This window comes from Stylophora pistillata, chromosome 5 (assembly GCF_964205215.1).
Source record: "Stylophora pistillata chromosome 5, jaStyPist1.2, whole genome shotgun sequence".
Classification (NCBI taxonomy): Eukaryota; Metazoa; Cnidaria; class Anthozoa; order Scleractinia; family Pocilloporidae; genus Stylophora; species Stylophora pistillata.
The window spans coordinates 37,801,273-37,816,336 of record NC_142523.1 but is presented as its reverse complement, the minus strand read 5'-3'; the positions used below and the strand labels follow the sequence as shown (position 1 = coordinate 37,816,336).

The following is a 15,064-nucleotide window of genomic DNA, read 5'->3' as shown; positions in this document are numbered from 1 at the left end:
ATCCGTGCTTGTATTACGCTTCAAAAGTGCGCTCATAACTGTTTTGACATCTTTTATTTCCACTGCAGTGGGCCTTCATTTAGTTCTTGCGTCGTAATGCCGGCCATTAAAGTCCCCAGGGGACTTTGCCATTAATGCGAGAATAGGTTCTGTTAATTGAAGTAATTCACACGCGCTGGTGCTAATAGACGATATGTTGTGTCCCTTTGGACTTGTGTGCTTGTAATAGAAGTGTTGTGTCCCGCTGGGAACTTGTGCGCTTGCAGTAAAATGCATATTCACTGTGTCACTTTGACATGTATTGAACTCATATCTGATCTGTTGCATAATTAACTCTTCGCTCTCTCTCTGTTTTTCGTTCCTATTCATCGCGTTCCTTATAATCGTATCCTTAACGTTCCCCGTCGTCTTCTCCATCCTAGCAGCTTGATCCCTTAAATTCTGACACGTCAGGTTTAATCCCGCGTACCCTGAATCATCCTACAGTTCCCTCATTATTTTCATGTATCCTTTCTTCCTACCGTTCGTATTCTGGGCTGGTCCCTCCGAAGACGCCAATTCCTGGGCTCTCTTTTTGCATTCTAGCAGCTCACTAATCATGTCACTAGTCGACTTCAATCTCCTGGTTCGTCCTATAGTTTGCCTGTTGTTCTGCTCCGCTTGCTGAGACGCCGCTTCTTCCGCCATATCATCAGTCAAAACAAACTCACTTAACAAATGAAAAGTTCGTAAATCCGCTTATGGTCACCTCCTTGTTCCAAAGAAGAACATAACAAGTACTCAAGGTACTTTTCAGTTAAATTTTGGTGCCTGAGCTTGGCCTACTTTCGTTTAGAATCGTGTGCGTCGCAGTTTTTGTAGAGCTACAGCCTCACACGTCTTCACTATTCGCCGCTATTTTTATTATTATTATTATTATTATTATCATTATTACTATTATTATCATTATTACCATTATCATTATTATTTTTATTATTGTTATAATGGTATTACTAATTTTATCATTATCCATTTTATTATTATCAGCGTTATCATCATTATCATTATTACCATTGTCATTTTGATCATCATTATCATTTATCAGCATCCCCATCATTATTTTTTTATTTATCCCTATTTTCTCATTTGATATTCTCTGAAATTTAATTTTTGTCGGAACAAGCATAAAGAACCGCTTTGTGGTTAAACCTTGATATATATTTAATGATAGTTTTTCATTTATATTTCCATGCTTGTTTTGCAGTATATCTTGATGGCATTCATGCAAATGACACCAGTGAAGGTCAAATTAGGGTGGGCGAAGAAGGGATACAGATCGCAAAGAACATCAGTAGTCAGCTTAGAAGTGCAGTTAATAATGGAAGCTTACGTTTGACTGTCAATGGAACTGTTTTCATACCCGTTAAGAAGTCACTTAACATCTCAGATCCTAAGCGTTTTTGTAGAAGAGGACAAGTCTATCGGAACGGATATTGCTGTAAGTGAAGTTGATAAAAAACCTCCCGATCGTTTCGATATCTCACTCCCTATTGTTTCAAACAACTATTCGCAAGTAGCGTATCGCATCAGGCCTTTATTTATCAGTGGCATTGAGAGACTTTCTCCCTTCATTTGAAGGGAGAGTGGGGTGGTAATATAAACTTATCTACGTCAATAGAAGGATCAGTTTTGTTGTGATACTGATTTAAAGTCTGCTTCAACGATGATTTTCTAGTATTCCCTGACTGAATTGCATAGATTTTTCCCAGCGGCAACCATGTCATAAATAGGCCTCTCAGCAAATAAAAATATATATATAGACGTCACTCTCAACCTAAACAACAGCACCTACCAGCCCTGCACAAAGCCTAACACCACACTACAGTACGTACACCGCGAGAGCAATCACCCACCGATCACCACAAAGAACATACCTGCCAGCATCAACAAACGACTTTCATCCCTTTCATCAGACAAAGCTTCATTCGACAAAACCGCCCCCCCCGTACCAAAAAGCACTTGACGAAGGCGGATACCAATACACCCTTCACTACGAACCCACCACGACTGCAAAACGCAAAAACAGGCAGCGAAGCAACATCCTCTGGTACAACCCTCCATTCAGCAAGAACGTCAGCACCAATATCGGACACAAATTCCTCAGCCTAATCGACAAACATTTCACTAAGGACCACAGCCTCCGCAAAATATTTAACCGCAACACCATCAAAATCAGTTACAGCTGTATGAACAACACCAAACAGGTCATCGACAACCACAACAAGCGCATCTTACACTCGTCCCACTCACCTTACACGAAAGACAACAAAGACGGCACAGAAACCAACAAAACATGCAACTGCCGACAAAAGAACAATTGCCCGCTCAATGGTAACTGCCTTCAACCCTCAGTCGTTTATCAAGCCACCGTCACACGAAACGACAACAACACCTCTGAAACATACATCGGACTCACAGAAACCGACTTCAAAACAAGACACAGAAATCACACCGCATCATTCCGCCACACCAAGCACAAAAACTCTACCGAACTTAGCAAACACATCTGGACACTCAAGAACGACAACATTGACTATTCTATCTCATGGCGCATCTTATCATCTAACTCTCCCTACAACAGCTCCAATAAAAGATGCAACCTCTGCCTAAAAGAAAAATTCCTGATAATTTACCGACCCGACCTCTCATCACTAAATAAGCGTAACGAACTCGTATCTTCATGCCGACACAGAAACAAAGCGTTGCTACGCAACAACTGAACTTTAAAGTTTTTAAGTTTACCGCGCATTATGCAAATCTTCCTAGTATATAAACGATAGTCACATGAATATTCTTTCATTAAACCCCTGAAGAGTGAAGCGATTCACGAAACAGGCTTGTCGGGAAATGTAGTTACGTCCTTTTTTCCTCTCATAATATTTATTCTGCTCTGCTTCAACGTATTGAGCACTGTTCCACGCGAAAATCGACTTGCAGACTTCCTATATATATAACAAGTTAAAAGGCCTCGAGCAAGTCTGTTATGGTCACTAAGAAAAAGACCTGTGAAGTAGCTTTACATTTTAACAAAACACCACATGATTTAAGCGATTTCTCATTCCAATGCATTGATCAAGTGCAGGCAACAGTAAACAATTCAGGTAACATCGAGAAACTTCTAATCACCAAAGAAGCATATTGGAGCGCACAGCTGTTCTCTCTGGCACCCTTCGGCTTGAATAAGCGCCAGAAATTTCACTCCGAAAAAAGAATAAACTATAATTGATGCGGATAATTTTTTCAAATTGGGCGGGCATCAAAGGTTCCAGTCTTAGCGTTAATTGGGAATTTTAGTGCAATTCTCGCCTTGCAAGTCAACGCTGGTTCCTTTACATTTTCAGTGGATTCGAAAATTTTTCCATTTCTTTTTATAGTGATAATTTTTCGCGTAGTAATTACTGTGTTTGTCTATATGTGTTACCACGCCTTATATAAATATATTTAAGGAATTTTTAAGTCCTTGTATTACAATTGATGAAGGTCTCGGACCGAAACGTTTTTTATTAAACTTTTTAGACCTTTTATTGAGTATATGTCTTCCTTCGCTCGAAGTTGTCCGTCCTCGTGTGCCACACTACTTCTCCTACCATTTATCGAGGTTTGGACTGTGAATCCTTTTGGATCCTTCTGGCGCGGCGTCACTGTTGGCTCGAGGCCTTTTAACTTGTTATGTGTATATATAGAAGTGTAGAACGTAGATATTCGTAAAACAGTGCTCAATACATTAATGTAGAGCGAGGTATATGTTTGTGGAGGAAAGAAACAAATAAACTACGCTTTCATCCTCACAAGCCTGTTTCGTGGTTGCCCACTAATCAGGGAATTCAAATACCCTGATTAGTGGGTAACCACGAAACAGGCTGGTCGGAATGAAAGCGTAGTTTATATGTATGATATATATGCATGATATATAAGTATGTATTGTATAAAATCTTTGAAACTGTTTCAGCATCTCCTTTATCAGATTATTTGCCTTGTAAGATCCAGTCCAAAAATATTATTTGGTAGATAATTTCATTGCTATTTTATAATCAAAATGAAAGTGAAAAATGAAACTACGAGTTTCATTCGTCTAATGCAATTTATCCCCATTGTTTACTAGTAAACTGCACAGCTGGAACCTTTTTGAATAAGACATCTGAAACATGCCAAGACTGCCCTATTGGCACATATCAAGAATTTGATGGGCAAGAACAGTGTTTGGCATGTCCACCGAAAACTTCCACGACAGAATCCAGAACAGGAAACCGAACCAGCTGTTTAGGTATTTGTTAACTACACACGTTGACGAAATGATAATGTGAAACTTGTATTGAATAAGTAAGTGATGGGTTGGATGAATAGATGAAACAAATAATCACAGAAATAAATTACGGAATTAAATAAATAAACGAAGAGTGAAGAAGCAGATAAAAACGTGAAGCTGAAAAACACATATTAATCTTGTCTGTGGAGTGTTTCGAAAGTAACTAAGCGCTTGAATGCCTCTTAAAGCGCTATTTAACATATCACACCCTATAAAAGGTTTATTTATAAAATCTTGGTTTAATGATTACGTTCAAATTATCTCAAATGTCTAGTCCCTTTCCAGTTTGGTAATAATAAAAGCCTACCTTATCACATACCTCGCCATAAGGTACCATATCGTCCTGAGGGTTCCATGTTACTTTTACATGGTTGTTTGCTTGTTTTTTTCCTTGGTATTAAATACGATTTTTACCATACGTAGCCAGGTTGCGATTTTAATTTTTAAAGTCAGTGTTTACTTCTCTCTTTTTTTCTATTGTTGTTTTTTTCTTTGGACGAAAGCATTCTGCAAAGCTGGTTCGTATTCCCCAACTGGATTAGAGCCTTGTTTGTTCTGTAAAAAGGGGCTTTATCAAGAAATGGAGGGACAGCACCTCTGCTTGAAGTGCGGTTCTGACAAAACAACTCCTGCGGAGGGATCCAACAACTCAACTCAGTGTGAAGGTATTGGAAAATTTAGCTGATTATGACCATGAAAAAGCATGTTATTTGAAGTGTAAGAGATTTCCGTGAAACTTTCGTCGAGCGTCCATGCATGTTGTAAGTGTTATCAGAGGGTAGTTGTGTTCTTTGCATTCTTCGAATAGTAGGTTGGCGGTACTATGTATAAACTTACTGCCATTGATCAATTTTTATCACAAAAATCATGGCTTTATCCAGCGGCGTTGCGTGAGAGTCGGTTATCTAAATAGCTTTATAACTAGTTCGCTCACCACCAGTTTTCCTGGCCAGAAGAGCGATTGATTGCTAGAAATTTTTGTCTGTTTAATTCAGACTGCCTGTCCATCCATCTTTTCTGTTGGCCTGCCTATGTGAGAATCTAACTGTGGGCTAGTCTCTTGTTGTAGCTATTCAGCTGGGAATAACATAAGTTCCCCTTCAGATGGGATCTTGCATTCTCCTCGGTGTTCTACATAAGCATCAGTTGTTCTTTCGTGGTTTGATTCGTCTTTGACAAAGTGCTTTAGAGTTTCAGTTCATTAACATAATCATCAGACGTCATCGTTAACGTTATCATCTCTATCGTTAACGCTATCGTTCTTATTAGTACTGCATTACAATAATCGTTATCATCACTACTGTTATAATTATCATCATTATCATCATTTATTTTCTATTCATTTCTTCAGTTCCTTGTCCTCCTGGATCATTTTCTTCCACGGGATTGGCTCCTTGCACTTTATGCGATCGACGATCGTTCCAGCCACAAAGTGAGAGTCGTACATGTGTTTCATGCCCTGGAACAACTGTTACCAAAAGGCCTGCTTCACAAAATTCCCAGGATTGTATAGGTTTGTATTGTGTGTTGTAGCACTAAACCAGAAAACTCACAGGTAGTCATAGAGGGTCAGGAAAATAAATTTCCTTCCTGTGATTCTACTCTGAAAGATCTTTATGCTGACATCATGATCAACGATTCAAAATTCGTAGTGTGCATGCAGCCAGAATGGTTGATTGTCATTTTGAAAGAATCTTTTTTGTGCTTTTTAAATTGAACCAGAATTAAGTATATACTACGAGTTATATTTCTAAGTATGTTTCTAAGCGTGAAAGCTCAGCCGAGTATCTAAAGGAATAGCTGTCCTTGCTTTGATTGTCAGCTTGTCCTATGAGAATTTTTGTTTTTGGGTAGATCTACATATATATAATTTTTACTTCGCCCTCATGAGGCCTACACTCAAATTTCAACTACCCGAATCCTCATTAACTTTCTTTAAAGTTAATCTCTTTTCGTTTAATTTTTAATATGATATTTCAGAAATCGACGAGTGTGATTCTAGCCCCTGCAAGAATAATTCTACTTGTACAGACCTCATTGGTGACTTCTTCTGCTCGTGTCAACCGGGTTATACTGGGAAACAATGTGAGATCAATATTAATGAATGTCAAGACCAACCTTGTGCTAATAATGGCACATGTCATGACCTCGTTAACAACTTTACCTGCTCGTGCACCCAAGGTTTTCAAGGATTTAACTGCGAGGAAGATGTCGATGAGTGCATGTCATCACCGTGTCTCCAAAATTCGACCTGTGAAAATGTCTTTGGGGGATTCCTATGCCTATGCGAGCCTGGATTCAGTGGTAGATTTTGTGACATTGACATCAATGAATGTCTGATATTTCCGTGTCAGAATGGAGCAACGTGTAAGGATAAAATAAACAATTACGAGTGTTTTTGTGCTTCCGGTTACCAAGGGAAAGACTGTGTAGAAAGTGTCGATGACTGTGCGAGCGAACCATGTCAGAACGGAGGCATATGCCACGATGGAATTGCTGGCTATCATTGCGTTTGCCCTTTAGGCTTTAATGGGACAGATTGTGAGTACAACATTGATGAATGTGCTTTTGTAGACTGTCAGAACAATGCGACTTGTATCGATGAGGTCAATGGGTTCTATTGCCTTTGCAAAAAAGGATTTTCTGGGAAGACCTGTGGAGTCGACATTGATGAATGTTTCTCTAATCCCTGCAAGAACCAAGCAAAATGTGTGGACATGGTTAATGGCTACCGTTGTGACTGTCCGGATGATTTCGATGGCTTGCTTTGCGAGAATAATATCGACGATTGCGCTTCAAGTCCTTGCTCCAACAATGGGTCTTGCCACGATGGCATAAATAATTTTACTTGTGTATGTCCGCCTGGTTTCACTGGAAAAATTTGCAACATAGATATCGACTACTGTGCCTCGATTCCCTGTAACAACAACGGCTCGTGTTTCGATGGTATTACTTCCTTTACTTGTGAATGTGCGGATGGTTTTGATGGAGAATTGTGTCAAACTGATGTGGACAATTGCAAAAATGTTACCTGCTGGAACAACAGCACGTGTATCGATGGCATAGCTGAATTCATGTGTTCTTGCGCCGAGGGATATGCTGGTACTCGCTGTGAAGTGAACATCGATGACTGTGAGCAGAATCCTTGCTTGAACGATGGAATGTGCACCGATCTCACAAATGACTACCAGTGCACCTGTAAGAGGGGGTTTACGGGAAAGAACTGTACCATTGATATTGACGAATGCACCATCTCTACTTGTCTCAATAATGCTACTTGTACTGACAAAGTAAACAACTACTCGTGTAATTGCGCTGGTGGATTTACTGGACGGCACTGTGAAATTGATTTAGATGACTGCTTTGATAATCCGTGTAGAAATGGATCCACATGCAAGGATGGAATCAACGATTATAGTTGCCAATGCGTGCCTGGATTCACTGGTGTGTCCTGTGATGTGGAAGTTGATGAGTGTACGTCTTACCCATGTCACTATGGTGGAAAATGTCACGACAAGGTAAGTTTCGTAAAAGTCGACAACTTCTAGAGAGGTACTGATAATGACGATTAAGTTACAGAAAGAGTGAGAACGTAAAGCTCTCTGCATTTTTTGAAAGTTCTAATGTTGTGTTTTCCTTCTAGGTGAATGGTTTCACTTGCAACTGCCCCATTGGTTTCACCGGTCTTCAGTGCGAAGTTAATATCAACGAATGTGAATCAAATCCCTGTGCCAATAATGGTATATGCTTAGATCTTGTAGCAAACTACTCTTGCTTGTGTCTAGATGGGTTTAGTGGCTCACGTTGCGAGAAGCGTATAGACTACTGTACAGGATCTAATTGCACCGAAAATGGGTACTGTGTCAGCTCTCTCTCAGAATATTACTGCAACTGTAGCGCGGGGTACTATGGAAAATACTGCGAGTTAGAATTTGACGAATGTCTGACGAGACCGTGTTTTAACAATGCAACCTGCCATGATGCCGTGAACAATTTCACTTGCTCTTGCTCCAGTGGTTACACGGGAAGATATTGTGATATAAATATTGACGACTGTGTGAATCATACCTGTCTGAACAATGCTACCTGCGTTGACCAAACTCTGGGCTATTCCTGTAGCTGCTCAGATGGTTACAATGGAACGTACTGCCAGACAGAGATCGATGACTGTGAATCTAACCCGTGTTACAACAATGGCACTTGCATCGATCTCACGCCAGGGTACAACTGTAGGTGCACCGATCGTTTTTATGGAGAGAACTGCGAAAAGGTCATTGATGTCTGTCAATCAGCCCCCTGTCAAAACAGAGGCACCTGCAACGCTAACAATTTGTCAGGAAACTACACTTGTTCTTGTTTAAGTGGTTTGACAGGAACTTCGTGCGAAGTAGACATCGATGACTGTATTCCAGATCCCTGCTCAGCCAACGCTTACTGTGTTGATCTTTTGAATGATTTTAGATGCGAATGTTATCCTTCCTACTCAGGAGATCAGTGTGAGATCTGTAAGGAGAAGCTTTTGTTTATCTTTCATAAGATTAAGTTCAGCCACTGCTTAGCGTACATGCTACTAAAGTATGTGAAGTAGCATAGTCTTGTCTTATTTTATTAAACGAGTGCAGAGTAGAAGTGAGAAATAAGATAAAATGACTGTAACGATGATAGCTGAAATGCATGAAGGAACGACTTAAATAATAGTAATTCACAATCATTATGATAACAAGCGAGGCAAATGAAAACCGAACGAGGAAAGCACAGAAAAAATATAAATGTGAAAGTGACATACCTGACAGTTAGGATACTAGTGCAAAAGGACAGACAAAACTCTGAGAAAAATCTGACCAATAATCGATTGGCGCCAAAACTTATTTAAAAATGCTGATGCTGCGCGGAGCTATGACACAATGAAAACGCTAAAATATGTTACAATGATGACATTTATTTTCTTCGCCTTTTTTTTTGCGAGGGAAGAAGCCCATTAGATTTCATTAGCGAAAATATCGATGAAGATGATTCAGACAAGGTTGTATTCAGCCCCACTATGTGTCAATTCACTCAGTTAGAAATGTCGCCGACAAAGTAAAACTTGAATTTGAGAGGTTGTGAAATATGGCTGATGTTTTCCACTTTTTTGCAGTTCTTGGCAGCAACTTCGACTTGATATTTAAACGCCAGACCTCTAAGGATATGGTTTTCCTGCCGGACGGAGAAGACATTCCAAGTATGACAAGTTTCACAATCGCACAGTACGTCAGAGCCGACTCGAAGTACACGATAGGCACACTGTTCAGCTATAGTGTTCCTGAGAACCCCGAAGACATCATTATACTTTCTTTTACATACTTTGAAATAGTGTTGAATGTTAAGAAGAAAAAAGTTAAGGCAAACTTTAGATTAGCAGACGACCACTGGCATTTTGTTGGAGTGATATGGGACGGAATTCTAGGAAGTGCCTCCCTTTATATTGATGGTATAAAAATAAAAAAGGCAGACAGCATCAAAGGCGAGAGTATCAGAGGAGGTGGATGGATTGTTCTTGGTCAACGGTATCTAGCAGAAGAAAAGAGTGCAACTCTCTCGTCAGCTTTTGTAGGAAGACTACATCAAGTCAGCATTTGGAATGTAGCAGGAACAGATGACCATATGTGGAACGCCGCCCACGACTGCAGCTGGCCCATTTCAGGAAGTTTGAGGGCTTGGAGTAGCTTTCTTCCAGGCATCAAAGGACAAGTAGAAAAGAGATTTATGACGCAGTGTAAAGGTATTTTGGTATCTTTCATAATTAGGTCGGAAATCAAACTCTTTTTCATGCATGCAAATGTTAAACACTATCAAGAAATTTTCATTCAGAGAGATGAATGCTCAGTGCATTGAACCTATTAAAAATATCACACTAAAAATATAAATCCCAAAGAGAAATGCTTTTCTGTAACCAGAATAATACGCTGGAACAATATCGCTCCGCGATACACGATTTTCTATGTCTCTCTCCTAAGTTGTAAAGGCTGGTTTAAAAAGGGAGGTTCTGGTCTGATCTCTGATGATTGTCCATGAGCTCAGCGATGCATAGAAACAGTTCTTTTCAACTTGATGTCTCGTCTTCTTTCAGTAATTCAATCGCACTCTATATGCACTTACACCAGATAATTTAAAGGTAATTAGTGTTGGGTGACTAACTAGATTGTATGCCAATTGCGAAACGGTGTTATATTCCTTCGCCTACAGCTTTGGAAAAGTGCACAACAAACTGCTCACACTTCTTACATTGCGAGTCTCGCGAAGGATTTTACTACTGCAGCTGTACAGCTGGATTTACCGGAGTTCATTGCAGTATCAACATCGACGACTGCAGCCCAAATTCCTGTATAAATGGAAAGTGCATCGATGGAGTAAACCGTTTCGAGTGCGTCTGTAGCAAGGGCTATTATGGAAATAACTGCGAGAAGAAGATCGAAACTGAAGAGGGTAAGACTTCAAGAGAGTTAAGAAGGCACGATTCCCAGATGAGTTAGAATGCATGGACAATATATTGAATGCAATTTCGTGAAACTTTCATTTTGATACGTCCACCTGTGCTCTTAGTATTAGATTCCACCCCATAGGCGATTTCGCGCAGTAGTCATTTGTGAGGCTCCGGCAGTAATTGACATCTGTTAAGAGAGGTGTAGTCTAATTTGGTTGACCAGCGTTGCCAATTTTTTAATTGAATTGAATTGAATTTTTTTCTTTGTAGTTTAAATTATGATTAAATTCCCGGCATGTAATAGTGTAGATGTCACGTCAACGATAAGTGTTTGGATTGTTGACGGCACCATTTATCGTCGTTCGTCCATAAACCCGACAATTTGTTTTGAAGTTCTCGCTTAATAACATACAATCGAAAAAAAGGAACGAAAACTTTGGTGGCTAGATGTTGTTAGTTGTAGAGGGCTTTTTACATCACCCTTTTTAAACTTGCCTCTGATCTTCTCTAATCAACAGCGTGTAAGTAAAAATTCTTGTTACCTATACACATTCGATCTTTACTTGGCAGAATGTCCAGAATTGAAGCAGCCAACGAATGGTAAACACTCTTGTCGCAAGGTTTCTGGAAAAATGCTCTGCATACTCTCGTGCCATGAAGGGTTCTCTTTCAGTGCAGAGGCAATTACACAATATACTTGCGGACCTGAAACTGAGTGGAAGTGGAAAGGCATAGAGGGAGTACAAGTGCCAACCTGCTTACGTACGTAAAGGAAACTGTTTTTCTTATTTCGTTGTTGTTGTGGTTTGGTTTTTTCCTTTTTTCATATTTTTTTTGTCTATAAAAATGTCCATTCAGACACGAGACTGAAATATGTCGTTAGATTCTAATTCCTTACATATCCAACTATTTTTCCTCAATTCTCAAATTCAACGGGTAAACACGTTAATCTTCGCATTTCTTCTAAATAAGCATCATAAAAAAGTTTTGATTAACCCAGTCTAAGAAAATATAACTACATCTCTTTTTTAACCTAATAGCCCTATCTTATCCGATTGTTTTCACAGGAAAAGCATCTCCAATGGAGATAGAGCACCAATTTTCGTTATCATTTCCTGGAATACAATGCAATAGCAGTCAGAATAAAAGAGAACTGCGTACTGCAGTCGAGAGTGAAATTAAAGAAACTCTTTCAGCAGTCCCAGGGTGCCATTCGTGTCAAGTACAGGAGGTCAAAGTTCCAATATGTGAGATTTCTGCGAATCCCAGAAGGAGAAGAGCACCAGAACAGCCGATGGAGGTTCTCGTCTCATTAACTGTCTTTAGAGGCGCCGATACATACGAAACTAAAGTAGAAGAAAGAAGTGAAGCAGTCCTGTTTCAAATGCGGTATGCAGTGGCCACGGGGCAGTTTATTATCAGCTTACAGGGAATCAACATGAGTGCCGATAGGTCATCTTTTCAAGTAATTCGTTCTAATGTTACTTGTGGTGCAGGTTTCGTTATGGGAAGTGGTGGAAAAGAATGTGGTGAGTGGTTTGAAATTTACCTATTTTCATGGAATCCTTTTAAAATAATCTTGCTTTATATCACTGTTCAAGTAACGATTCTAAAAAGGCCATCTTCTATGCAATTCCTACAGTGGCCTGTCCTGTGGGTTCCTTCCAAGATCAAGGTAGATGTAAAGCATGTGATAAAAATAGCTACCAGGACAAGGAAGGACAGTCTGAATGTACAGTATGCGGAGAGGGAGAATCAACGTCAACCATTGGGGCTACTTCGAGCAAAGATTGTTCTAATGGTAATGTAACGTATTACAAAATGTGCACAATCGACGATCTTGGTGATTAAGTAGAAGCAATCTGTTTAGTTGCTTTTTTTTTGTTATGTTACATAATTTCCTTCTTGATGATGAGTGATGCAGAACTCTGAAAAAAGAAACAGTGGCGGACATCCGTTCGCGTTTAGCTGATGTTTTGATGAGGCTACTAAAAAAAAACCAAAACGATACTAAAACAAATTAAAAATAAGTAAAAAAAAAAGAAAACAATGATAATATAATGAAATAAGAAGGAGTATTTAGATAGTAACACAAATTTTGATGACAATAGAAACCTTGAATAATATAGAACAGTTATCTTAGCTCCTGTGTAAGTCCTACCCGTTTCAATATTTAGCTCTCCGAAGCCTAATTGTCATGGCTTGGTTGAAATAGCAACTTGGAATTTCAGGTGCCTTTTCCGTTTGAACTTAACTTTGAGATTAAGCTAAAAAAATTAGAGTGGTCAATGTCCAGCGTTTTTTCTTTCTTAATACAGTTCAAGTGGCAAACACGTTATCTTCCAACTTGAGATTCGTCTTTTTCCAGAAAAAATTCGAATCCCTTCATGAATGAATGTAAACAACTTTGATTTTTCTCAGAAACGTTAAAGTTGTGTAATGTGCAAAGTGCTAACTGGGATTTTCATTGAAAAAGAAAATCTTAGTCGCAAGCGTGGTTTGTGGTGGAGTTCGGATTTTTGTCTCAAAAATTCGTGTCATCCTAGTTCGGTAACCCCTGCCCACGTACAACTGGTTCTTCCATCAGCAGAAAAACCCAACTTGTGCAGGAAGGCAGTTTTCGGATTTAATCCCGTTAAATCTGAGTTGGGTTTTTGTTTCTAATTATGTAACTGATTTTTTTTTTTGCAACATTTTTGTGATGTTCCAAAACAGAGCTATACCTTTTCAGAACATATGCAGATTTTAGTGATCTAAATTTCCCAGCCTCAATGGCTCTGTTTTAGAGCTCTGTTCGTCTACACCAATAGGAAAGTCTCTACAAAAGGATTTCCATGAGGGAATTCTTTTTTAACCAAGAGACGCTCGTTAAGTTGTCATAATGCTATTGTTCTTATTTACAACAAATCAGATGAAGAGAGTGTCAATATCCATGTCCTAGCATCAGTGACCGCTTGTGCAGCTATTGGAATACTTATTGGCGCCATTATTGCATATAAAAGGTACGTTTCTCTGCAGCATATTGGAAAGATGGGAGTGTGTTTTGGGGACTCCTCAAGCATAGTTCTTGGCAAATTTTCCGGGTGTTCAGTCCTTTGAATTCGATTACTACTCTGGGAGGCGTTGATTTCATTGATATAATTGTTATCAATACTATTATTAATATTATCATTACTATCATTATTATCATTAATATTATTATCTTTAATATTATCATCTTTTACATAGCATATGTTCCTTCAATCAGCAGAGTAAATACCAAGCGATGCAATCCTCAATTGTCCAATAGGGTTTCAATTGAAGACCATATCTATTGCTTGAGTACTAAGTTCCGTCATTCTTGCAGATTACGAAAACCTGGTCCAGCAAATAAACCAAACCGTTTTAAGATGAACAAGGTCGGTGACAGTAGCACGAACATTCGTTTAAAGCAAAGAAAATACGCTCGTGAAGACGTGAATAATACCGAAGAGAGGCATCAGATTTACAACAGAGCAACAGAGGAATCCCCCAACACGACTGCAGATCCAGATATAACTTACCTTACTGGTCACCAGCTCCAGCCACAGCATACAGCCAGTGAGCTCTACAGTCCTCAATGCAATAAGCTTCATTCGACCCCTGACTGCTAGAATACAGTTATATACACAGTCCCTTTTATATACACCATAGAGAACAAGTAACATGCTATTCAAGGCGCTTGTAGAGGGCTACATCTCTCCCTTTTTTCTACTAGTAGCACTCTGTAAGGTAGAGGAGAGCAAAGTGGGTTAGTTTGTAAAGATTACTCGCTGATGTACAAAGGAGTAGAGAATGTACAAAGGAGGAGAGAATGGTAAAATAAAGGAAATTCCTGCTCACTTCCGGATTGATGAACTTAACGATTGTGTATCGGTTATTTCATTCGAGTTTTCGTTGGCTAGTTCTTTCGCTATCCAGGAAATTTCTGTTCACTAAAAAATTAGAAAAGGCAAAAAGTAAAATCGCGATAAGAAAAATGCAGTGTCGAGCGGTGAGTCATCGGCCTTCTGCGAAAAGCAGACACGATACTTTATAGAAAAGTCCCTTCAATGAGCTGTTCGTGTACTCTTAAAGAGCGGAATCTTTCATAACTTCGCATGGTTAATTTGATTCTCAACCAAAGCACTACAAGTGTCTTTTTCTGTTATGCCGAGTTTTAGTGCGGCATTTTGTCTGTATCTGTGACATTCGTTACTGTTGTTTTGCATCGCTTTTGAGAGCATTTTTTGATAGTT

General features: G+C 39.3%; 1 protein-coding gene across 1 annotated transcript in view; it reads left to right on the top strand.

Moving 5' to 3' along the window:
- Window positions 1–14,668, top strand: part of LOC111333367 (uncharacterized) — a 24,790-nt gene extending 10,122 nt beyond the window's left edge. Inside the window, 14 exon segments of the mRNA XM_088761954.1 lie at window positions 189–265; window positions 1,244–1,477; window positions 4,142–4,303; window positions 4,849–5,010; window positions 5,697–5,858; window positions 6,326–7,863; window positions 7,989–8,850; window positions 9,483–10,106; window positions 10,571–10,810; window positions 11,379–11,570; window positions 11,876–12,337; window positions 12,451–12,609; window positions 13,720–13,810; window positions 14,155–14,668. Coding sequence (XP_088618080.1) covers window positions 189–265; window positions 1,244–1,477; window positions 4,142–4,303; window positions 4,849–5,010; window positions 5,697–5,858; window positions 6,326–7,863; window positions 7,989–8,850; window positions 9,483–10,106; window positions 10,571–10,810; window positions 11,379–11,570; window positions 11,876–12,337; window positions 12,451–12,609; window positions 13,720–13,810; window positions 14,155–14,440 — 5,251 coding nt within the window. The 3' untranslated portion in view covers window positions 14,441–14,668.
- Window positions 14,669–15,064: the final 396 nt, after the last annotated feature.